This window comes from Narcine bancroftii, chromosome 8, assembly GCF_036971445.1.
Source record: "Narcine bancroftii isolate sNarBan1 chromosome 8, sNarBan1.hap1, whole genome shotgun sequence".
Classification (NCBI taxonomy): Eukaryota; Metazoa; Chordata; class Chondrichthyes; order Torpediniformes; family Narcinidae; genus Narcine; species Narcine bancroftii.
The window spans coordinates 177,887,429-177,914,078 of record NC_091476.1 but is presented as its reverse complement, the minus strand read 5'-3'; the positions used below and the strand labels follow the sequence as shown (position 1 = coordinate 177,914,078).

General features: G+C 43.5%; 1 protein-coding gene across 2 annotated transcripts in view; it reads right to left on the bottom strand.

Moving 5' to 3' along the window:
- Positions 1 to 545: 545 nt before the first annotated feature.
- The window catches only part of LOC138741963 (C-reactive protein-like), a 119,463-nt gene continuing 93,358 nt past the window's right edge, over positions 546 to 26,650 (bottom strand). The window contains exons 1-3 of one of the 2 annotated variants that reach the window (XM_069896157.1): positions 3,803 to 3,904; positions 3,643 to 3,718; positions 546 to 1,666 (exon numbers count right to left, since the gene is read on the bottom strand). In XM_069896157.1, the coding sequence (XP_069752258.1) occupies positions 1,047 to 1,666; positions 3,643 to 3,706 (684 nt within the window). In that variant the 5' untranslated portion in view covers positions 3,707 to 3,718; positions 3,803 to 3,904 and the 3' untranslated portion in view covers positions 546 to 1,046. Of the gene's footprint in view, positions 1,667 to 3,642; positions 3,719 to 3,802; positions 3,905 to 26,650 lie in introns of those variants that run through there. The other variant, XM_069896158.1, reaches the window with a different exon arrangement.

The following is a 26,650-nucleotide window of genomic DNA, read 5'->3' as shown; positions in this document are numbered from 1 at the left end:
TCCTGTGCTGTCGCACCAGGACCACCTGTAAATTGGAGGAGCAACACTTGATTTTGTGTCTGGGCCCTCTCCTGTCAGATGGCATTAACATTGAGGTCTCTGGTTTCTGCTTGCCTACTCTCCCTTCTCCCACCCTTCCCTTTCCACTTGTCTTCTTTCCTCCAGCTCTCCATCTCCAGTTTATGATCGGTGCAGACTGTGGGATGTGGACAGAGACGTCAGCAATGACACAGGATGTCAAGGTCCCCACTGGCCTGTGTCATGGTCAATTTAATGGTGGGAAGTGAAGGTGCATGAAGCTTAAACTGAAGACCACGCACACAAGCACATGCCACACACACACAGACACACACCCACACATGCATACACACACACACACAGACCTACATGCACACCCACACACACATACACACACACACAGACGCAGATGCACACACCCACACACACATGCACATCCACACACATGCACACACACAGACCCCCACACACACACAGACCCACACATCACACATCCATGCACACAGACACAAATTAACACGAGAAACTTTCTGCTTTGATGCTATTTACTAATACGATGATACTGAATGTTCCACTTCAATCACAATTGCTTGATGCATAGTTACACAGTGTGAGCTAACAAAATACATGAAAATAGGGTCTACAGAGGGAGGCAGAAATAACTCCAATCAGTCCCATGGAAAAAAAGAGCAGGATCAGCTTCCATCACAGGCACTTCCCCCAGTTCATGTCTGACCCTTTCCATCACAGCTCCTCCAGCCCAACCATCTGTCAACGTGTGACAGAGAATAGCCGGGACTCTGGTGGACTGAGTTTAAACCTCCACCATCAGTGAGGGTGACGAGAAACTGCGAGGACTCATTGAGGTGTCGCTGTCCAGCTATAAACCGCCCATTATTCTGGACTCAACTTCATACTTCTGCTGATCTGAGTTAGAGAAGACCGGTCATATTGAGCACATTAGGATTAGGGTTAGGGAGACATTATGGTCCCCGAGCACATTTTAATATATTTTGCAGCCAAAACATTTAAAATTTGCAATCATTATTGTCTTCGATCTTCACATTCCCACCTGACGTGAAGCCAATTGTGCTCCAGTCAATGATGTTCCCTCCTGTACTGAAACAACCCTGACTTAACAGCTCAATATCAGTGGATTTTAGAACATGGTCCCACATGTTGACGTCAGTAATCTCCCCCACAAATGACTGATTAATATCAAAATGACCACCGGGTTTGTCCTGTTCTTGCCCAAGAATAAACACCCCTGAACCTTTCACAGTCAAACCCTTTCCACCCACCTTCTGTAGACTGCGTCTCCCATTTACCCAAGCTGTTACCACACCCGTTTGAGACTCCCAGGTCACACAGACGTGTCTCAGCAAGCCGTCTATTTTTGGGAGGGAGATATCAACCACAGGGGATTTTAAATACAATGTTAGCTGCCCAGTTTTTTTTTGCCAAATCAGAAGTTCATTATTGTTTGCGCCTGTTGCGTAGGACAACAAACTGTAATCACGCGATGATTCTTCGGACGCAGCCCTGAAGCAGACAGTGAAGGCGGTCAAACTGGAGAAATCAGCTGCATTCAACTTGACGTAGTCCTTGTCTGTTTTGGTCAGAAATATCAATGATTTTCCTTTCAAACCTGTAAAAGATTAGTTTGAAATTATAACCCTGCCATCAAAGTGCAGCCTGTTATAATCCCCCCCTCTGTGGAGTTAATATTCCATGGTTTTAACCTAGTGATGATAAAGTAACCCATGGTTCTCACGTGTATCTACTGCCTTGTCTCAGGTCCATGATGTTCCAGCCCCTCAGCTGTGTTGTCATCTAAAACAGTGAACAGTCACAACACTAACGTAACCCTTGCAGGACACCCACTCCTCACATCCTGTTGATGAAAATCAATTAACCTTCTCATTATCCTCACTTTCATTTCCTGTCACACAGACTACATCAATAAATTACCTTAAATTCCAACGGCTGTAGCCGACAGTCTCTCCGTAGAGAGATTAATTCACGACGTGGACTTCCAGAGGAAGAACATCTCAGGATGGTGGTCTTTTCAAATCATCCAATTGCATTCAACAGCCATGACCAACCCTTTACAAATCAGTGCTGTCTCTCTGAGCAAATGAACCTTCAGTCACGATGAATGGATATTCTCTGATAGATTGCAGGTGAATTGGTCCATGATTCCAAAGTCTCCTTGGAATGTAGATACTTTGGAGAGGGTGCATCATTATGATGCCTGAACTTGAGAGTATTAGTTGCAAGAGCGAGTGGAGCAGCTTGGACAGTTATTGTGGGAGCGTAGAAAGCGGAGTGGTCAATAAAATAAAGAGATGCATAAATCAGGGAGATAGGGTCTTTCTCCCAGGGTGGGAATCTCAGCGATCAGCTTAAGGTGGGAGATGAAAAGTTTAAAGGATCCAAAAGGCATTCAGGCAAACACATGAACAGAAACGATACAGTGGCATGTGAATCATGACCAATTTAGTCAGTTTTTGGGGTTTAAAATAAAGTTTCTTAAGAGTGAATTACTTACCCATTAAAGGATCTTGATCAATTTCCCATTCAAAATAGTTAAAGACCAGTTCAAATATTTGGGAATTATAATTACAAAGAGCTGTAAGAATTTTTATTAAAGGAAACATTTTTAAGGTTAATCAAACAGACGAAGAGAGCATTGTCAGAATTCACCTTGTGTACGGACAATGATCGGACGTGTTGATGCAATTTGAATGAACATTTTACCTACATTTTTGTAAATGTTCCAATCATTACCAATTTTTATTCTGGAAACTTATTTGACTATTAGATTTGATTATTTCTTTGTATATATGGCAAGACAAACAGCCCCATAGAATTAAGGCTTATCTTCAAAAGAACCAAAAGGAACGGAGTTTTGTCTCTTCCAAACTTGAGATATTGTTATTGGACAGTTAATATACAAAATCCATTATTATGATTGCATTTTGATACTTTAAATGATCATCCTTCTTGGATAGAAATGGAATAGAATTTTTCTAAAAATCTAGCTATATTGGCAATTTTAGGTTCTTCTTTACCTTTTCATTTTTGAAACTGACAGATATTCGAGCTCTTAAAGAAATGAAAAAAGTTTAACTTGACAAAGCAGACATTATGGAAGAAAAGCTATAATTTTAATCTATGACACCCAGCAGTATTAAAAGTATTCATTCCTGGGGAAAGAAATTGACTGTTCTCAGATCTGAAAGATGCCCAACACTTTGCAGAACAATTGCCGAACAGACAGCGAAACGAGAAGTATTAAATAAAAGACTTTCAAGAGTTCTTGATTCACTGTCCTTACCATTTTTTACACACTATCATTCATGAGTTTCTTCAGGACACTTTTTAAAATGTGTGTGCTCCATTTCCTGTTGTGTCAAACACAACAGGACCCTGGGATCTTCCCGATGATGAGTCTCGAGGCTACAAGGTGAAGTCAGCTGCTCAGATCAGACCAGTTTATTACATCTATTTTGTTACAATAAAAAGGATCTTGAATCTGGGCTCCTGCTGCCCTGCATGACCCTCAGTCTCACTGTCAAAGACTCACCTTGAATGACTGTTTCGATCAGATCAGGTACATACCTGCACTGTCAGATCCTGACAGGGAAATGCAGATCACCAGAACAATTGGAAAGAAGGGGTTCATCCTGTCTCCTGCCTGTCAAAGCAAAAATTCTCCAGTTCATTTCAGTTGATGTCACTCCATAGAAAATCAGAAGCTACTAATTCCTTTGGTACTCACTGTGATCCTGTCTCCAACAGGCCAGCCTTTCCTTGGGTTGCTCCAATAGCCTGGGTACAAGCCGCTGTCATTTATAATCTGCTGAACTCACTCACACCCAATTGCAGGGAGGATCAGGGGGCGGAGAAAACTCTGCTATAGTTGACTCCCCAGAGAACTGTCATGGCAAGTTGTAAAGTCAGCAGAAACAGAGTCTTGGATGTGATCATGCCTTCACCACCCCTCCTCCAACCCCATCTGGAAGTCCATTCCAGGAGTTGCTGTCCCACTCTTGATCTCAGGCCCCAGTTACCATTGATTGTCTCCCCAAATTAATCAGCACTGACCACCCAGGAAATGGTTTCCTTCCTTCCCTGTCTCATGTACTTTCATCTGCTCAGCTCTGCTGGATCTCTGTGACAGTGAATAGGACAAGTTTGCACATTCGCCCTGACACTGTGAATGAGTACAATACTGCTGTCGGTTCTAGTGTGGAGTTCAATATTGCACAGAGATGATGTAGGTGGTGGAACTGGTGCTGAAAGACTGCCAGCCTCGATCCTGACCTTGCAGTTTACACCTTCTCCCTGTCCTCTGGGGTTTCTGCTTGCCACCTACAACCCACAGACATAATGATGAATTACTTAGCTGCCAGATATCAGGTGCCACCAAGAGCAGATAGCCCTTTTCAATGGGGAGGGTGTGTTACTTTGCAGTAGAGACACAAACTCCCCACTTCCACTATCTCATCCCTTCTAAAAATATTCCCCCCTCAGTTCCTTCCCTTCTGACTACACTTACACCCACTTCTGCTCCTTCATCACCGTTTTTGGCCCCAAATGTCCTCCCAACTAAATCAACACTACACTTGTGAATCTGCAGGGGTGGTCCACTGCATCTGGTGCTCCTGTTGTGGCCTTCTGGGGAGACTGGATGCAGACTGGGAGATTGTTCAATTGAGCACATTCACACAGTCAGCTGCAAGAATAGGGACTTCTCAGTGCTCAACCATTTTAATTCTGCACACCATTCCCACACTGATATGTTTGTCGATGGCTTCCAGCTCTGCCAAAAAATGAGGTTACCTGTAAATTGGAGGAACACATCATATGGGCACTCTCCAACTGCACAGGATTCTTATTCACTTCTCCAATTACTGTTAACCCCTTCCCTGAATCTCTCTCTTTCCCTCTCCCTCATTCTCTTCTCTCTCCTATCAATGTCATAATTCCACGTGTCAATCCATGCTCTAAGCTCGTCTTCCTTTCCTACAATACTCCTTGTATTGAAATAGATGCACATGAGAACATTTCCACCAGGTACAACCCATTGACTCTAACGACGCAGGCAATTTTCACATCATCTTCACCCTCCTCCACTCCTCTATCTGCTCTGGCACTCTGGTTCCCTTCCCCCAGCAAATCTAGTTTACACCCAACCTAAACAGGACTAGCAAAGCTGCCCTTAAGATGTTAGTCCCCCTCGCTGAACAATACTTGAAGGACCTCCTCAGCCTTCCTACCCAGGTCATTGGTCCCTAAATGGACAACGACATCGGGCTGCTCTCCCTCCCTCCTGTGAATTCCGAGCACTTGATCTGAAATATCTTGGTCCCTGGCACCAAGGCGGCAACGTATCATTTGGGTTACTCGATCACTTCAACAGAACTTCCTATCTGACCCCTAACTATGGAAGAAGATCAATAAAATGCACAAGTGTCCTTAAATGAGTCTTGGATGGAGTTTGTTGTTGAGGAGTCTAATGGTAGAGGGGTAGCAGCTGTCCCTCAACCGATGAATGAGAGCTCAGTTTTAACAATGAAAATAAATTTGAACTGTGTCATTAATGGGAGGGGTACGGAGGGGTCCGGGTGCAGGTCAGTTAGACGAGGGAAAATGAGAGTTCAGCATAGACTAGAAAGGCCAAAGATGAGCTAGGATTGCCGAGCATTCTGTAAACAGAGTGTGTGACCACAGAGTGAGGTGCAGTATGATCTGGGACTGGGAAGGTTGCAGGTTGCAGCGAGAGCTCAGCCTTCGGGGAGAGTAGTGAGCAGAATGAGATGTCGCTGCCAATCCTGAATGGAATCAATGGTGGCTTCTAATGCCATTGTAGATAGGGAAGAAAGTGGGTTCACTTCAAGGAGGAGAGCAGCCATGCTTGGAACTTACCCTGGACTTGATAAATTCCCACAGGGTGAGATATGGCAGCATTTGTATAATATTGGGTGAGTCTATCTGATTACCCAATGTTGCCCTGGAGCAGATCCCTCTACATCCCCTGTAACTGGATGGCATCCAAATCTATAATAATGATATGTTTGGAAAATGAGATCCTACAGACTGATTAATACTGACTGGGAACAAAATTAAAAAACAAGATAGAAAAGTTTATTGTCTTTTAATTCCTTGGGGAAACATACACCAATGTCTACACCAAGAACAGGATTGTATTCATGAACACCTGACTGGAGAGCTGGGGTAATTGTCGGGCACAATGCTTCTGGAACATTGTGTCAGTTTGAGGCAAGGTTGGAATGTCCACGCTGGACAGTTTGTATCTCAAGAGGCCAGAATGAATCCTCTCCACAGCAGAGAGAAGGAATGAAGAAAAGGCTCTGACAATGTGGTGCTTGGCTGAAGGCAGTTGCTTACACACTTAATATTATATAAATAACACCACGCACACGCACATCCACACACACACCCACAGATACACATGGATTGAACAAGGTAGATGAGCTTAGAGCATGGACAGATACTTGGGGTCACGATATTGTGGCAATTAGTGAGACCTGGCTACAAGAGGGGCAGGACTGGCAACTTAACATTCCAGGATACATTTGTTTTAGATGTGATAGATCAGGGGGTAAAAAAGGGGGAGGAGTTGCTCTGCTTGTTAAGGAGGACGTTACTGCCATGTGGTGGCAAGATGGTCTGGAGGGATCGTCCAGTGAGGCTGTTTGGGTGGAATTGAGGGGTGAAGGAGACATGAGGGTGCTAATAGGGGTGTATTATAGACCACCAAATGGGTCAAGAAAACTAGAGGAACTAATGTGTAGAGAGATAACGTATATGTGTGAGAATCATAAGGTAGTGATCATGGGAGATTTTAACTTCCCTCACATTGATTGGGATACCCATACAGTTAGAGGGCTGGATGGGCTAGAGTTCGTTAAATGTGTTCAAGATTGTTTTCTGAATCAATTAGTCGAAGAACCGACTCGGGACAGTGTAATACTGGATCTCCTGTTAGGGAACGAGCTAGGTCAGGTATCAGACATTAATGTTGGAGATCCAATTGGGTCTAGTGATCATAATTCTGTTAGTTTTAAGGTAGTTTTAGGGAAGAGCAAGGAGGGGCCTAAAGTTGAGGTTCTGGATTGGAGAAGAGCAAATTTCAAAGGAATAAGAAGGGATTTGGGGAGTATTGAGTGGGACAGGATATTTTCAGGTAAGGATGTAAATGAAAAATGGAGGACATTCAAAAAAGAAATTTTGAGGGTACAGAGTAGTTAAGTCCCAGTGAGGATCAAAGGAAAGACTGGAAGTCATAGGGAGGCTTGGTTTTTGAGGAATATTGGAAATTTGGTTAGGAGAAAAAGGGAGGTGTACAAGAGGTATAAAGAACAGAGAGCTGACAATTTGAAGGAGGACTACAAGGAGTGTAGAAGGAATCTTACGAAAGAAATTAGAAAGGCCAAAAAAAGGCACGAAGAGGCTTAGGCAGACAGAGTAAAAATAAATCCAAAGGGTTTCTATAAGTACATTAAAAGTAAAAGATTAGTGAGGGATAAGTTAGTGGGGCCATTAACAGAGATATTTAGGATGTCACTGGCCACGGGGGTAGTGCCAAAGGATTGGAGGGTGGGGCATGTGGTTCCTCTGTTTAAGAAAGGGTCTAAATGTAAACCTGGGAATTATAGGCCCGTGAGTCTGATGTCTGTGGTGGGCAAGTTGATGGAAAGTGTTCTGAGGGATGGTATTTACAAATATTTGGAGGTACAGGGATTGCTAGGGAGTAATCAGCATGGTTTTGTCAGGGGTAGATCATGCTTGACAAACCTGATTGAGTTTTTTGAGGGGGGTTACAAAAAAGGATGATGAAGGGAAAGCTGTGGATGTTGTCTATTTAGACTTTAGTAAAGCTTTTGACAAAGTTCCCCACAGGAGGTTAGGATAAAAGGTGGTGGCATTAGGTATAAAGGAGGAGGTAGTGAAATGGATTCAGCAATGGTTGGATGGGAGGTGTCAGAGAGTAGTGGTAGAAAATTGTTTGTCCAATTGGAGGCCGATGACTAGTGGAGTTCCTCAGTGATCTGTCCTCGGTCCACTATTGTTTGTTATATATATTAACGATCTGGAAGTAGGGGTGGAGAATTGGATAAGCAAGTTTGCAGATGATACAAAGATTGGTGGTGTTGTGGACAGTGAGGACGATTACCGTAGATTAAAATGTGATTTAGGAAGGCTGGAGGTGTGGCCTGAAAAATGGCTGATGGAATTTAATACAGATAAGTGTGAGGTGTTACATTTTTGAAAAGGCAAATCTAAATAGGTCATATGCATTAAATGGTAGGCTATTGAGATGTGCAGAGCAACAAAGGGATTTAGGAGTGATGGTAAATAGTACCCTCAAGGCTGATACTCAGGTAGATGGTGTGGTGAAGAAGGCATTTGGAATGTTGGCCTTCATAAATTGGAGTATTGAATTCAAGAGTAGGAAGGCTATGATGAAATTGTACAAGGCATTGGTGAAGCCAAATTTGGAGTACTGTGGACAGTTTTGGTCACCAAATTATAGGAAAGATATAAACAAAATAGAGAGAGTGCAGAGAAGGTTCACGAGAATGTTGACAGGATTTCAGGGTCTGAGTTACAGGGAAAGGTTGTGCAGACTGGGGCTTTTTTCTCTGGAGCGTAGAAGATTGAGAGGGGAATTGATAGAGGTGTTTAAGATTTTAAACACAGAGTAAACGTGGAAAGGCTTTTTCAATTAAGAGTGGGGGAGATTCAAACTAGAGGACATGGTTTAAGATTGAAGGGGAAAATTATAAGGGGAACATGAGGGGAAATTTCTTTATGCAAAGGGTGGTAGGGATGTGGAATGAGCTTCCGACAGACGTGGTCGAGGCGGGATCATTGGTTACATTTAAGGAAAGACTGGATAGTTACATGGATAGGAGAGGACTGGAGGGTATGGACCGGGTGCTGGTCAGTGGGACTAGGAGGGTGGGGATTTGTTATGCATGGACTAGTAGGGCTGAACTGGCCTGTTCTGAGCTGTAAGTGGTTATATGGTTATATGGTTATATGACTGTGAATTGTCTTGCCTACAGAGACCAGTCAGTAGGATCAGATGGAATATATTGTGGGAAAAATACAAAAATGTTTCTGGATGTCAGAACAGGACTCCACCATAAAATATCACGCCACCATCTCAAGCATCCTCCCTGATCTCGTCACTTCTTGTCTTCAGTGGCCTCCAAATTTGTTGTTTCCCAACCACTGCCCAGTTCAACCTTGTAATCAATGTCCACAAACCCAATTATCCAGGTAGACCCATTATTTCCACGTTCTCCTAACTCACCAAAATAGTAACATCTAACCTTAACTCCATTTTTTCTACTGTCTTTTGTGAAGTGTTATTGTGTTTGTGAAGAGACCTACACTAAACTCCCACGATCGATCACTTTTAAAGACATATTTACCCATAACCACACTAATATAACCCGTAATACAGACAACATCCCAGTAAATCTTCTCTGCATTCTTTCAACCTTACTGATATCTTTCCTGTAATTTGGTGAACAAAACTGAACACAATACTCCAGATTTGGCCTCACCTATCTCTTATACATCTTTAACATAACATCCTAACTCCTCTATTCAATAGTTTGACTTATGAAGGCCAATATGCCAAAAGCTCTCATTACAACCCTGTCTACCTGTGATTCTACTTTCAGGGAATTGTGTATCTGTGTCTCCAGATCCCTCTGTTCTACTGCACTCTCAGTAGCCTGACCATTGACCGTGTTTGTCCGACCTTTGTTTTTCCTTCCAAAATGCAGCACCTCACACTTCTCTGCATTTAATTCCATCTTCCATTTTTCAGCCCATTTATTCAGCTGGTCCAAATCCCTCTGCAAACCTTCCACTGTCCACAACTCCTCCAATCTTTGAGTCATCTGCAAACTTGCTGATCCAATTTATCACATTGTTATTCAGATCTTTGATATAGATAACAAACACCAATGATTAAAGCACTGATCCCTGAGGAAGAACACTAGTACAGGCCCCCTGTACAGAAATCCATGCAGACAACATCCACAAACTTGCCTTCATCAGTTTTCCAGGTAACTCTCTTCCAGTTTGTTTTTGGACTCCCCATTAGTAGAACTTCAGTCTGGCTTGCAGGAAAACGAATCTCAGGGTTGTATGTAAAGAACATTCTCTGACAATAAATCTGAAGTTAGAAATGTGACTAACAGGGAAAGATTTGGACTTTATTCCTTGCAATGTAGAAGAATGAGAGGAGGTTTGATAGAGGTATACAAAATTAGGAGGTATATAGAGAGAGAGAAAAAGCAAGCTGGCTTTTTTTTAACTGAGGTTAGGTGAGATACAAACCAGAAGACATGGGTCAAAGATGAATGGGGAAGGTTGAGTGGAACATGAGGGGGAACCTCTTCGCAGAGAGAATCGTGTGAGTGTGGAATGAGTTGACAGTTGAACCGATGAATGAGAGCTCAGTTTTAACAATGGTAATAAATTTGGACTGTGTCATTCATTAATGGGAGGGGTATGGAGGGGTCCGGTGCAGGTCAGTGAGACGAGGGAAAATAGACTAGAAGGGCCAAAGATGAGCTAGGATTGCCGTGCATTCTGTAAACATAGTGTTTGACCACAGAGTGAGGTGCAGTATGATCTGGGACTGGGAAGGTTGCAGCGACAGCTCAGCCTTCGGGGAGTGTAGTGAGCAGAATGAGGTGTTGCTGCCAATCCTGAATGGAATCAATGGTGGCTTCTAATGCCATTGTAGATAGGGAAGAAAGTGGGTTCACTTCAGGGAGGAGAGCAGCCATGCTTGGAACTTACCCTGGGCTTGATAAATTCCCACAGGGTGAGATTTGGCAGCATTTGTAAAATATTGGGTGAGTCTATCTGATTACCCAATGTTGCCCTGGAGCAGATCCCTCTACATCCCCTGTAACTGGATGGCATCCAAATCTATAATAATTATATGTTTGGAAAATGATATCCTACAGACTGATTAATGCTGACTGAGAACAAAATTAAAAAACAAGATAGAAAAATTTATTGTCTTTTAATTCCTTGGGGAAACATACACCAATGTCTACACCAAGAACAGGATTGTATTCATGAACACCTGACTGGAGAGCTGGGGTAATTGTCGGGCACAATGCTTCTGGAACATTGTGTCAGTTTGAGGCAAGGTTGGAATGTCCAGGCTGGACAGTTTGTATCTCAAGAGGCCAGAATGAATCCTCTCCACAGCAGAGAGAAGGAATGAAGAAAAGGCTCTGACAATGTGGTGCTTGGCTGAAGGCAGTTGCTTACACACTTAATATTATATAAATAACACCACGCACACGCACATCCACACACACACAGACACACACACACACACACACACACCCACAGATACACATGGATTGAACAAGGTAGATGAGCTTAGAGCATGGACAGATACTTGGGGTCACGATATTGTGGCAATTAGTGAGACCTGGCTACAAGAGGGGCAGGACTGGCAACTTAACATTCCAGGATACATTTGTTTTAGATGTAATAGATCAGGGGGTAAAAAAGGGGGAGGAGTTGCTCTGCTTGTTAAGGAGGACGTTACTGCCATGAGGTGGCAAGATGGTCTGGAGGGATCGTCCAGTGAGGCTGTTTGGGTGGAATTGAGGGGTGAAGGAGACATGAGGGTGCTAATAGGGGTGTATTACAGACCACCAAATGGGTCAAGAAAACTAGAGGAACTAATGTGTAGAGAGATAACGTATATGTGTGAGAATCATAAGGTAGTGATCATGGGAGATTTTAACTTCCCTCACATTGATTGGGATACCCATACAGTTAGAGGGCTGGATGGGCTAGAGTTCGTTAAATGTGTTCAAGATTGTTTTCTGAATCAATTAGTCGAAGAACCGACTCGGGACAGTGTAATACTGGATCTCCTGTTAGGGAACGAGCTAGGTCAGGTATCAGACATTAATGTTGGAGATCCAATTAGGTCTAGTGATCATAATTCTGTTAGTTTTAAGGTAGTTTTAGGGAAGAGCAAGGAGGGGCCTAAAGTTGAGGTTCTGGATTGGAGAAGAGCAAATTTCAAAGGAATAAGAAGGGATTTGGGGAGTATTGAGTGGGACAGGATATTTTCAGGTAAGGATGTAAATGAAAAATGGAGGACATTCAAAAAAGAAATTTTGAGGGTACAGAGTAGTTAAGTCCCAGTGAGGATCAAAGGAAAGACTGGAAGTCATAGGGAGGCTTGGTTTTTGAGGAATATTGGAAATTTGGTTAGGAGAAAAAGGGAGGTGTACAAGAGGTATAAAGAACAGGGAGCTGACAATTTGAAGGAGGACTACAAGGAGTGTAGAAGGAATCTTACGAAAGAAATTAGAAAGGCCAAAAAAAGGCACGAAGAGGCTTAGGCAGACAGAGTAAAAATAAATCCAAAGGGTTTCTGTAAGTACATTAAAAGTAAAAGATTAGTGAGGGATAAAATTGGACCCCTTGTAGATAGTGAGGGTAGGCTGAGTGAGAAGTCAGAGGAAATGGGGGAAATTTTGAATGATTTCTTTGCCTCGATATTCACTATGGAAAAAATATGGAACTAGTTGAGGTAAAGAAAAATAGTGGGGAGGTAATGAAGCATATAAGGATAACCGAGGAGGTAGTGATGACTGTGTTGAAAAAGATGAAGGTGTATAAATCTCCGGGACCAGACAAAATATTCCCAAGGACACTCAGGGAGGCTAGTGGACAGATAGTGGGGCCATTAACAGAGATATTTAGGATGTCACTAGCCACGGGGGTAGTGCCAAAGGATTGGAGGGTGGCGCATGTGGTTCCGCTGTTTAAGAAAGGGTCTAAATGTAAACGTGGGAATTATAGGCCCGTGAGTCCGACGTCTGTGGTGGGCAAGTTGATGGAATGTGTTCTGAGGGATGGTATTTACAAATTCATATATTTTAATGCCAGGAGTATTGTAAAAAAGGTGGATGAGCTGAAGGTGTGGATTGATACTTGGAAGTATGATGTGGTAGCGATTAGTGAGACATGGTTGCAGGAGGGATGTGATTGGCAACTGAGTTTCGTTGTTTTAGGTGTGATAGAGTCGGAGGGGCAAGAGGAGGTAGGGTTGCATTGCTTGTCAGGGAAAATATTACAGCGGTGCCTAGGAAGGATAGATTAGAGGGCACATCCACGGAGGCTATTTGGGTGGAACTGAGGAGTAGGAAAGGAGAGGTTACACTTGTAGGGGTGTATTATAGACCACCCGGAGGGGACCGAGACCTAGAGGAGCAAATCTGTAGGGAGATAGTAGATATTTGTGATAAGCACAGGGTTGTAATTATGGGAGATTTTAATTTTCCACATATAGATTGGGAAACACATTCTGTGAAAGGAATGGATGGGTTAGAGTTTGTGAAATGTGTGCAAGATAGTTTTTTACAACAATATGTAGAGGTGCCGACCAGAGAAGGAGCAGTGTTAGATCTACTGTTGGCAAATGGGATGGGTCAAGTGACGGAGGTTAGTGTTGGCGAGCACTTCGGGTCCAGTGATCATAATGCCATCAGCTTCAATGTCATTATGGAAAGAGAGAAATCAGGGCCAAGGATTGAGGTTTTTGATTGGGGAAAAGCTAGATTTGAGGAGATGCGAAAGGACTTGCAGGGTGTGCATTGGGACAATTTGTTTTATGGGCAGGATGTAGTAGAGAGATGGAAGTCTTTTAAAGATCAGATTTTGAGAGTGCAAAAGCTTTATGTTCCTGTTAGGTTAAAAGGAGGGGCAAAAGGTTTGAGAGGGCCGTGGTTTTCAAGGAATATTGGAAACTTGGTTCGAAGAAAAAGGGAGGCGTACATTAGATATAAGAAGCATGGAGTTAAGGAGATGTTTGAAAGATAGATTGAATGTAAGAGGAATCTTAAGAGAGGAATTAGGAAAGCTAAAAGAAGGTACGAGAAAACTATGGCAAGCAGGGTGAAAACTAATCCAAAAGAGTTCTACAAATATGTTAATGGTAAGAGGAAAGCTAGAGACAAAATTGGTCCCTTAGAAAATCAGAGTGGAAAACTGTGTGTGGAACCTAGAGAAATGGGGGAGATATTGAACAGTTTCTTTTCTTCGGTATTCACTAAGGAGAAGGATATTGGGAGATGTGGGATAAAAAAAGCAAATTGGGTAAATATGGGGAATATAGAGATTACAAAAGGTGTAGTTTTAAGGCTTTTGAAGAATATAAAGGTGGATAAGTCTCTGGGACCAGACGGGATCTTCCCCAGGACATTGAGAGAAGTGATGGAGGAAATAGCAGAGGCTCTGGCGGTAATTTTTCAAATGTCATTAGATATGGGGATAGTGCCGGAGGATTGGCTCATTGCGCATGTGGTTCCGTTATTTAAAAAGGGTTCAAGGAGGAAGCCTGGCAACTATCGGCCTGTAAGTTTGACGTCTGTGGTAGGTAAATTAATGGAGAAAATTCTTAGAGATAGTACTTATAAACATCTGGATAGACAGGGTCTGATCAGGAGCACTCAACATGGATTTGTGGGAGGAAGGTCATGTTTGACCAATCTGATAGAATTTTTTGAAGAGGTGACTAGGAATGTGGATGAGGGTAGCGCAGTGAATGTTGTCTATATGGACTTCAGTAAGGCCTTCGATAAGGTACCACATGGAAGGTTAGTTAGGAAGGTGCAGTCTTTAGGTATAAATTTTGAGATAGTCAAATGGATTGAACATTGGCTGAAAGGGAGAGGCCAGAGAGTGGTAGTGGATAATTGTCTGTCAGGTTGGAGGCCGGTGACCAGTGGTGTGCCTCAAGGATCTGTATTGGGCCCATTGTTGTTCGTTATATACATTAATGATCTAGATGATGGGGTGGTGAATTGGATTAGTAAATATGCAGACGATACTAAGATAGGTGGAATAGTGGATAATGAAGAAGGTTTTCAAGGATTGCAGAGGGATTTGGGCTGCTTAGAAAAGTGGGCTGAAAAATGGCAGATGGAATTTAATGCTGATAAGTGTGAGGTGCTTCATTTTGGTAAGAAGAATCAGAATAGGACATATGTGGTAAATGGGAGAGCATTGAGGAATACAGAAGAGCAGAAAGATTTAGGAGTGACGGTACATCGTTCCCTGAAGGTAGAAACTCACGTGAATAGGGTGGTGAAGAAGGCTTTTAGTATGCTGGCCTTTATCAATCATTGCATGGAATATAGGAGTTGGGAGGTGATGTTGAGATTGTATAAGACATTGGTGCGGCCTAATTTGGAGTTCTGTGTGCAATTCTGGTCGCCTAATTATAGGAAGGATATAAACAGAGTGGAGAGAGTGCAGAGAAGGTTGACCAGAATGTTGCCTGGGTTTAAGCATCTGGAGTATGGGGAGAGATTGGACAGATTGGGTCTTTATTCTTTGGAGTGTAGAAGGTTGAGAGGGGATTTGATAGAAGTATTTAAGATTATGAAAGGGATAGACAGAATGGATGTGGATAGACTATTTCCGTTAAGAGGAGGAAAGTTTAAAACAAGAGGACATGAGTTAAGAATTAAGGGGCAGAGGTTTAGAGGTAACATGAGGGGGAACTTCTTTACTCAGAGAGTGGTAGCCGTGTGGAATGATCTTCCGGGAGAAATAGTGGCGGCGGAGTCAATTGTATTATTTAAGAAAAGGTTGGACAGGTATATGGATGAGAAGAAGATGGAGGGTTATGGGCATTGTGCAGGGAGGTAGGATTAGAAAGGGGTGTTTGGTTCGGTGCGGACTAGAAGGGCCTAATGGCCTGTTTCCGTGCTGTAATTGTTATGTTATGTTATGTTAAATATTTGGAGGTACAGGGATTGCTAGGGAGTAATCAGCATGGTTTTGTCAGGGGTAGATCATGCTTGACAAACCTGATTGAGTTTTTTGAGGGGGTTACAAAAAAGGATGATGAAGGGAAAGCTGTGGATGTTGTCTATTTAGACTTTAGTAAAGCTTTTGACAAAGTTCCCCACAGGAGGTTAGGAAAAAAGGTGGAGGCATTAGGTATAAATGAGGAGGTAGTGAAATGGATTCAGCAATGGTTGGATGGGAGGTGTCAGAGAGTAGTGGTAGAAAATTGTTTGTCCAATTGGAGGCCGATGACTAGTGGTGTTCCTCAGTGATCTGTCCTCGGTCCACTATTGTTTGTTATATATATTAACGATCTGGAAGTAGGGGTGGAGAATTGGATAAGCAAGTTTGCAGATGATACAAAGATTGGTGGTGTTGTGGACAGTGAGGAAGATTACCGTAGATTAAAAGGTGATTTAGGAAGGCTGGAGGTGTGGGCTGAGAAATGGCTGATAGAATTTAATACAGATAATTGTGAGGTGTTACATTTTTGAAAAGGCAAATCTAAATAGGTCATATGCATTAAATGGTAGGCTATTGAGATGTGCAGAGCAACAAAGGGATTTAGGAGAGATGGTAAATGTTCTCGTACCAACCCTCTTTTCAATCTTCTTCAGCATGATGCTGAACCAAGCCATGAAAGACCCCAACAATGAAGACACTGTTTACATCCGGTACCGCACGGATGGCAGTCTCTTCAATCTGAGGCGCCTGCAAGCTCACACCAAGACACAAGAGAAACTTGTCCGAGAACTACTCTTTGCAGACGATGCCGCTTTAGTTGCCCATTCAGAGCCAGCTCTTCACCGCTTGACATCCTGCTTTATGGAAACTGCCAAAATGTTTGGCCTGGAAGTCAGCCTGAAGAAAACTGAGGTCCTCCATCAGCCAGCTCCCCACCATGACTACCAGCCCCCCCACATCTCCATCGGGCACACAAAACTCAAAACGGTCAAGCAGTTTACCTATCTCGGCTGCACCATTTCATTAGATGCAAGGATCGACAATGAGATAGACAACAGACTCGCCAAGGCAAATAGCGCATTTGGAAGACTACACAAAAGAGTCTGGAAAAACAACCAACTGAAAAACCTCACAAAGATAAGCGTATACAGAGCCGTTGTCATACCCACACTCCTGTTCGGCTCCGAATCATGGGTCCTGTACCGGCACCACCTATGGCTCCTAGAACGCTTCCACCAGCGTTGTCTCCGCTCCATCCTCAACATCCATTGGAGCGCTTTCATCCCTAACGTCGAAGTACTCGAGATGGCAGAGGTCGACAGCATTGAGTCCACGCTGCTGAAGATCCAGCTGCGCTGGATGGGTCACGTCTCCAGAATGGAGGACCATCGCCTTCCCAAGATCGTGTTATATGGCGAGCTCTCCACTGGCCACCGTGACAGAGGTGCACCAAAGAAAAGGTGCAAGGACTGCCTAAAGAAATCTCTTGGTGCCTGCCACATTGACCACCACCAGTGGGCTGATATCGCCTCAAACCGTGCATCTTGGCGCCTCACAGTTCGGCGGGCAGCAACCTCCTTTGAAGAAGATCGCAGAGCCCACCTCACTGACAATAGGCAAAGGAGGAAAAACCCAACACGCAACCCCAACCAACCAATTTTCCCCTGCAGCCGCTACAACCGTGTCTGCCTGTCCCGCATCGGACTTGTCAGCCACAAACGAGCCTGCAGCTGACGTGGACTATTACCCCCTCCATAAATCTTCGTCCGCGAAGCCAAGCCAAAGATAAATAGTACCCTCAAGGCTGATACTCAGGTAGATGGTGTGGTGAAGAAGGCATTTGGAATGTTGGCCTTCATAAATCGGAGTATTGAATTCAAGAGTAGGGAGGTTATGATGAAATTGTACAAGGCATTGGTGAGGCCAAATTTGGAGTACTGTGTACAGTTTTGGTGACAAAATTATAGGAAAGATATAAACAAAATAGAGAGAGTGCAGAGAAGGTTCACGAGAATGTTGACAGGATTTCAGGGTCTGAGTTACAGGGAAAGGTTGTGCAGACTGGGGCTATTTTCTCTGGAGCGTAGAAGATTGAGAGGGAATTGATAGAGGTGTTTAAGATTTTAAACAGAGTAAACGTGGAAAGGCTTTTTCAATTAAGAGTGGGGGAGATTCAAACTAGAGGACATGGTTTAAGATTGAAGGGGAAAATTATAAGGGGAACATGAGGGGAAATTTCTTTATGCAAAGGGTGGTAGGGATGTGGAATGAGCTTCCGACAGACGTGGTTGAGGCGGGATCATTGGTTACATTTAAGGAAAGACTGGATAGTTACATGGATAGGAGAGGACTGGAGGGGTATGGACCGGGTGCTGGTCAGTGGGACTAGGAGGGTGGGGATTTGTTACGGCATGGTCTAGTAGGGCCGAACTGGCCTGTTCTGTGCTGTAAGTGGTTACATGGTTATATGGTTATATGACTGTGAATTGTCTTACCTGCAGAGACCAGTCAGTAGGATCAGATGGAACATATTGTGGGAAAAATACAAAAATGTTTCTGGATGTCAGAACAGGACTCCACCATAAAATATCACGCCACCATCTCAAGCATCCTCCCTGATCTCATCACTTCTGGTCTTCCGTGGCCTCCAAATTTGTTGTTTCCCAACCACTGCCCATTTCAACCTTGTAATCAATGTCCACAAACCCAATTATCCAGGTAGACCCATTATTTCCACGTTCTCCTAACTCACCAAAATAGTAGCATCTATCCTTAACTCCATTTTTTCTCTTGTCTTTTGTGAAGTGTTATTGTGTTTGTGAAGAGACCTACACTAAACTCCCACTATCGATCACTTTTAAAGACATATTTACCCATAACCACACTAATATAGCCCTTAATACAGACAACATCCCAGTAAATCTTCTCTGCATTCTTTCAACCTTACTGATATCTTTCCTGTAATTTGGTGAACAAAACTGAACACAATACTCCAGATTTGGCCTCACCTATCTCTCATATATCTTTAACATAACATCCTAACTCCTCTATTCAATAGTTTGACTTATGAAGGCCAATATGCCAAAAGCTCTCATTACAACCCTGTCCACCTGTGATTCTACTTTCAGGGAATTGTGTATCTGTGTCTCCAGATCCCTCTGTTCTACTGCACTCTCAGTAGCCTGACCATTGACCGTGTTTGTCCGACCTTTGTTTTTCCTTCCAAAATGCAGCACCTCACACTTCTCTGCATTTAATTCCATCTTCCATTTTTCAGCCCATTTATTCAGCTGGTCCAAATCCCTCTGCAAACCTTCCACTGTCCACAACTCCTCCAATCTTTGAGTCATCTGCAAACTTGCTGATCCAATTTATCACATTGTTATTCAGATCTTTGATATAGATAGCAAACAACAATGATTAAAGCACTGATCCCTGAAGAAGAACACTAGTACAGGCCCCCTGTACAGACAGAAATCCATGCAGACAACATCCACAAACTTGCCTTCATCAGTTTTCCAGGTAACTCTCTTCCAGTTTGTTTTTGGACTCCCCATTAGTAGAACTTCAGTCTGGCTTGCAGGAAAAAGAATCTCAGGGTTGTATGTAAAGAACGTTCTCTGACAATAAATCTAAAGTTAGAAATGTGACTAACAGGGAAAGATTTGGACTTTATTCCCTGCAATGTAGAAGAATGAGAGGAGGTTTGATAGAGGTATACAAAATTAGGAGGTATATAGAGAGAGAAAAAGCAAGCTGGCTTTTTTTTAACTGAGGTTAGGTGAGATACAAACCAGAAGACATGGGTCAAAGATGAATGGGGAAGGTTTAGTGGAACATGAGGGGGAACCTCTTCGCAGAGAGAATCGTGTGAGTGTGGAATGATTTGACAGTTTAACTGATGAATGAGAGCTTAGTTTTAACAATGGTAATAAATTTGGACTGTGTCATTCATTAATGGGAGGAGTATGGAGGGGTCCGGGTGCAGGTCAGTGAGACGAGGGAAAATAGACTAGAAGGGCCAAAGATGAGCTAGGATTGCCGTGCATTCTGTAAACATAGTGTTTGACCACAGAGTGAGGTGCAGTATGATCTGGGACTGGGAAGGTTGCATCGACAGCTCAGCCTTCGGGGAGTGTAGTGAGCAGAATGAGGTGTTGCTGCCAATCCTGAATGGAATCAATGGTGGCTTCTAATGCCATTGTAGATAGGGAAGAAAGTGGGTTCACTTCAGGGAGGAGAGCAGCCATGCTTGGAACTTACCCTGGACTTGATAAATTCCCACAGGGTGAGATTTGGCAGCATTTGCAGAATATTGGGTGAGTCTATCTGATTACCCAATGTTGCCCTGGAGCAGATCCGTCTACATCTCCTGTAACTGGATGGCATCCAAATCTATAATAATGGTATGTTTGGAAAATGAGATCCTACAGACTGATTAATGCTGACTGGGAACAAAATTAAAAAACAAGATAGAAAAGTTTATTGTCTTTTAATTCCTTGGGGAAACATACACCAATGTCTACACCAAGAACAGGATTGTATTCATGAACACCTGACTGGAGAGCTGGGGTAATTGTCGGGCACAATGCTTCTGGAACATTGTGTCAGTTTGAGGCAAGGTTGGAATGTCCAGGCTGGACAGTTTGTATCTCAAGAGGCCAGAATGAATCCTCTCCACAGCAGAGAGAAGGAATGAAGAAAAGGCTCTGACAATGTGGTGCTTGGCTGAAGGCAGTTGCTTACACACTTAATATTATATAAATAACACCACGCACACGCACATCCACACACACACAGACACACACACACACACACACACACACCCACAGATACACATGGATTGAACAAGGTAGATGAGCTTAGAGCATGGACAGATACTTGGGGTCACGATATTGTGGCAATTAGTGAGACCTGGCTACAAGAGGGGCAGGACTGGCAACTTAACATTCCAGGATACATTTGTTTTAGATGTAATAGATCAGGGGGTAAAAAAGGGGGAGGAGTTGCTCTGCTTGTGAAGGAGGACATTACTGCCATGAGGTGGCAAGATGGTCTGGAGGGATCGTCCAGTGAGGCTGTTTGGGTGGAATTGAGGGGTGAAGGAGACATGAGGGTGCTAATAGGGGTGTATTACAGACCACCAAATGGGTCAAGAAAACTAGAGGAACTAATGTGTAGAGAGATAACGTATATGTGTGAGAATCATAAGGTAGTGATCATGGGAGATTTTAACTTCCCTCACATTGATTGGGATACCCATACAGTTAGAGGGCTGGATGGGCTAGAGTTCGTTAAATGTGTTCAAGATTGTTTTCTGAATCAATTAGTCGAAGAACCGACTCGGGACAGTGTAATACTGGATCTCCTGTTAGGGAACGAGCTAGGTCAGGTATCAGACATTAATGTTGGAGATCCAATTGGGTCTAGTGATCATAATTCTGTTTGTTTTAAGGTAGTTTTAGGGAAGAGCAAGGAGGGGCCTAAAGTTGAGGTTCTGGATTGGAGAAGAGCAAATTTCAAAGGAATAAGAAGGGATTTGGGGAGTATTGAGTGGGACAGGATATTTTCAGGTAAGGATGTAAATGAAAAATGGAGGACATTCAAAAAAGAAATTTTGAGGGTACAGAGTAGTTAAGTCCCAGTGAGGATCAAAGGAAAGACTGGAAGTCATAGGGAGGCTTGGTTTTCGAGGAATATTGGAAATTTGGTTAGGAGAAAAAGGGAGGTGTACAAGAGGTATAAAGAACAGGGAGCTGACAATTTGAAGGAGGACTACAAGGAGTGTAGAAGGAATCTTACGAAAGAAATTAGAAAGGCCAAAAAAAGGCACGAAGAGGCTTAGGCAGACAGAGTAAAAATAAATCCAAAGGGTTTCTATAAGTACATTAAAAGTAAAAGATTAGTGAGGGATAAGTTAGTGGGGCCATTAACAGAGATATTTAGGATGTCACTGGCCACGGGGGTAGTGCCAAAGGATTGGAGGGTGGGGCATGTGGTTCCTCTGTTTAAGAAAGGGTCTAAATGTAAACCTGGGAATTATAGGCCCGTGAGTCTGATGTCTGTGGTGGGCAAGTTGATGGAAAGTGTTCTGAGGGATGGTATTTACAAATATTTGGAGGTACAGGGATTGCTAGGGAGTAATCAGCATGGTTTTGTCAGGGGTCGATCATGCTTGACAAACCTGATTGAGTTTTTTGAGGGGGGTTACAAAAAAGGATGATGAAGGGAAAGCTGTGGATGTTGTCTATTTAGACTTTAGTAAAGCTTTTGACAAAGTTCCCCACAGGAGGTTAGGATGAAAGGTGGTGGCATTAGGTATAAAGGAGGAGGTAGTGAAATGGATTCAGCAATGGTTGGATGGGAGGTGTCAGAGAGTAGTGGTAGAAAATTGTTTGTCCAATTGGAGGCCGATGACTAGTGTTGTTCCTCAGTGATCTGTCCTCGGTCCACTATTGTTTGTTATATATATTAACGATCTGGAAGTAGGGGTGGAGAATTGGATAAGCAAGTTTGCGGATGGTACAAAGATTGGTGGTGTTGTGGACAGTGAGGAAGATTACCGTAGATTAAAAGGTGATTTAGGAAGGCTGGAGGTGTGGGCTGAGAAATGGCTGATGGAATTTAATACAGATAAGTGTGAGGTGTTACATTTTGGAAAGGCAAATCTAAATAGGTCATATGCATTAAATGGTAGGCTATTGAGATGTGCAGAGCAACAAAGGGATTTAGGAGTTGTGGTAAATAGTACCCTCAAGGCTGACTCTCAGGTAGATGGTGTGGTGAAGAAGGCATTTGGAATGTTGGCCTTCATAAATCGGAGTATTGAATTCAAGAGTAGGGAGGTTATGATGAAATTGTACAAGGCATTGGTGAGGCCAAATTTGGAGTACTGTGTACAGTTTTGGTCACCAAATTATAGGAAAGATATAAACAAAATAGAGAGAGTGCAGAGAAGGTTCACGAGAATGTTGACAGGATTTCAGAGTCTGAGTTACAGGGAAAGGTTGTGCAGACTGGGGCTTTTTTCTCTGGAGCGTAGAAGATTGAGAGGGGACTTGATAGAGGTGTTTAAGATTTTAAACACAGAGTAAACGTGGACAGGCTTTTTCTATTAAGAGTGGGGGAGATTCAAACTAGAGGGCATGGTTTAAGATTGAAGGGGGAAAATTATAAGGGGAACATGAGGGGAAATTTCTTTATGCAAAGGGTGGTAGGGATGTGGAATGAGCTTCCGACAGACGTAGTCGAGGCGGGATCATTGGTTACATTTAAGGAAAGACTGGATAGTTACATGGATAGGAGAGGACTGGAGGGTATGGACCGGGTGCTGGTCAGTGGGACTAGGAGGGTGGGGATTTGTTATGGCATGGACTAGTAGGGCCGAACTGGCCGGTTCTGAGCTGTAAGTGGTTATATGGTTATATGGTTATATGACTGTGAATTGTCTTGCCTGCAGAGACCAATCAGTTGGATCAGATGGAACATATTGTGGGAAAAATACAAAAATGTTTCTGGATGTCAGAACAGGACTCCACCATAAAATATCACGCCACCATCTCAAGCATCCTCCCTGATCTCGTCACTTCTGGTCTTCCGTGGCCTCCAAATTTGTTGTTTCCCAACCACTGCCCAGTTCAACCTTGTAATCAATGTCCACAAACCCAATTATCCAGGTAGACCCATTATTTCCACGTTCTCCTAACTCACCAAACTAGTAACATCTAACCTTAACTCCAGTTTTATCTCCTGTCTTTTGTGAAGTGTTATTGTGTTTGTGAAGAGACCTACACTAAACTCCCACTATCGATCACTTTTAAAGACATTTTTACCTATAACCACACTAATCTTCTTTGGCTTGGCTTCGCGGACGAAGATTTATGGAGGGGGTAAATGTCCACGTCAGCTGCAGGCTCGTTTGTGGCTGACAAGTCCGATGCGGGACAGGCAGACACGCTTGGAGCGGTTGCAGGGGAAAATTGGTTGGTTGGGATTGGGAGTTGGGTTTTTCCTCCTTTGCCTTTTGTCAGTGAGGTGGGCTCTGCGGTCTTCTTCAAAGGAGGTTGCTGCCCACCAAACTGTGAGGCGCCAAGTTGCACGGTTTGCGGCGATATCAGCCCACTGGTGGTGGTCAATGTGGCAGGCACCAAGAGATTTCTTTAGGCAGTCCTTGTACCTTTTCTTTGGTGCACCTTTGTCACGGTGGCCAGTGAAGAGCTTGCCATATAACACAATCTTGGGAAGGCGATGGTCCTCCATTCTGGAGACGTGACCCACCCAGCGCAGCTGGATCTTCAGCAGCGTGGACTCGATGCTGTCGACCTCTGCCATCTCGAGTACTTCGACGTTAGGGATGAAAGCGCTCCAGTGAATGTTGAGGTTGGAGCGGAGACAACGCTGGTGGAAGCGCTCTAGGAGTCGTATGTGATGCCGGTAGAGGACCCATGATTCAGAGCCGAACAGGAGTGTGTGTTTGACAACGGCTCTGTATACGCTTATCTTTGTGAGGTTTTTCAGTTGGTTGTTTTTCCAGACTCTTTTGTGTAGTTTTCCAAAGGCGCTATTTGCCTTGGCGAGTCTGTTGTCTATCTCGTTGTCGATCCTTGCATCTGATGAAATGGTGCAGCCGAGATAGGTAAACTGGTTGACCGTTTTGAGTTTTGTGTGCCCGATGGAGATGCGGGGGGGCTGGTAGTTATGGTGGGGAGCTGGCTGATGGAGGACCTCAGTTTTCTTCAGGCTGACTTCCAGGCCAAACATTTTGGCAGTTTCCGCAAAACTGGAATATAACCCGTAATACAGACAACATCCCAGTAAATCTTCTCTGCATTCTTTCAACCTTACTGATATCTTTCCTGTAATTTGGTGAACAAAACTGAACACAATACTCCAGATTTGACCTCACCTATCTCTTATGCATCTTTAACATAACATCTCAACTCCTCTATTCAATTGTTTGATTTATGAAGGCCAATATGCCAAAAGCTCTCATTACAACCCTGTCCACCTGTGATTCTACTTTCAGGGAATTGTGCATCTGTGTCTCCAGATCCCTCTGTTCTACTGCACTCTCAGTAGCCTGACCATTGACCGTGTTTGTCCGACCTTTGTTTTTCCTTCCAAAATGCAGCACCTCACACTTCTCTGCATTTAATTCCATCTTCCATTTTTCAGCCCATTTATTCAGCTGGTCCAAATCCCTCTGCAAACCTTCCACTGTCCACAACTCCTCCAATCTTTGAGTCATCTGCAAACTTGCTGATCCAATTTATCACATTGTTATTCAGATCTTTGATATAGATAACAAACAACAATGATTAAAGCACTGATCCCTGAAGAAGAACACTAGTACAGGCCCCCTGTACAGAAATCCATGCAGACAACATCCACAACCTTGCCTTCATCAGTTTTCCAGGTAACTCTCTTCCAGTTTGTTTTTGGACTCCCCATTAGTAGAACTTCAGTCTGGCTTGCAGGAAAAAGAATCTCAGGGTTGTATGTAAAGAACGTTCTCTGACAATAAATCTGAAGTTAGAAATGTGACTAACAGGGAAAGATTTGGACTTTATTCCCTGCAATGTAGAAGAATGAGAGGAGGTTTGATAGAGGTATACAAAATTAGGAGGTATATAGAGAGAGAAAAAGCAAGCTGGCTTTTTTTTAACTGAGGTTAGGTGAGATACAAACCAGAAGACATGGGTCAAAGATGAATGGGGAAGGTTTAGTGGAACACGAGGGGGAACCTCTTCGCAGAGAGAATCGTGTGAGTGTGGAATGAGTTGACAGTTGAACCGATGAACGAGAGCTCAGTTTTAACAATGGTAATAAATTTGGACTGTGTCATTCATTAATGGGAGGGGTATGGAAGGGTCCGGGTGTAGGTCAGTGAGACGAGGGAAAATGAGAGTTCAGCATAGACTAGAAGGGCCAAAGATGAGCTAGGATTGCCGAGCATTCAGAAAACATACTGTGTGACCACAGAGTGATGTGCAGAATGATCTGGGACTGGGAAGTTGCAGTTTGCAGAGAGAGCTCAGCCTTCGGGGAGTGTAGTGAGCAGAATGAGGTGTCGCTGCCAATCCTGAATGGAATCAATGGTGGCTTCTAATGCCATTGTAGATAGGGAAGAAAGTGGGTTCACTTCAGGGAGGAGAGCAGCCATGCTTGGAACTTACCCTGGACTTGATAAATTCCCACAGGGTGAGATTTGGCAGCATTTGCAGAATATTGGGTGAGTCTATCTGATTACCCAATGTTGCCCTGGAGCAGATCTGTCTACATCTCCTGTAACTGGATGGCATCCAAATCTATAATAATGATATGTTTGGAAAATGAGATCCTACAGACTGATTAATGCTGACTGGGAACAAAATTAAAAAACAAGAGAGGAAAGTTTATTGACTTTTAATTCCTTGGGGAAACATACACCAATGTCTACACCAAGAACAGGATTGTATTCATGAACACCTGACTGGAGAGCTGGGGTATTTGTCGGGCACAATGCTTCTGGAACATTGTGTCAGTTTGAGGTAAGGTTGGAATGTCCAGGCTGGACAGTTTGTATCTCAAGAGGCCAGAATGAATCCTCTCCACAGCAGAGAGAAGGAATGAAGAAAGAAAAGGCTCTGACAATGTGGTGCTTGGCTGAAGGCAGTTGCTTACACACTTTCTTTGGCTTGGCTTCGCGGACGAAGATTTATGGAGGGGGTAAAAAGTCCACGTCAGCTGCAGGCTCGTTTGTGGCTGACAAGTCCGATGCGGGACAGGCAGA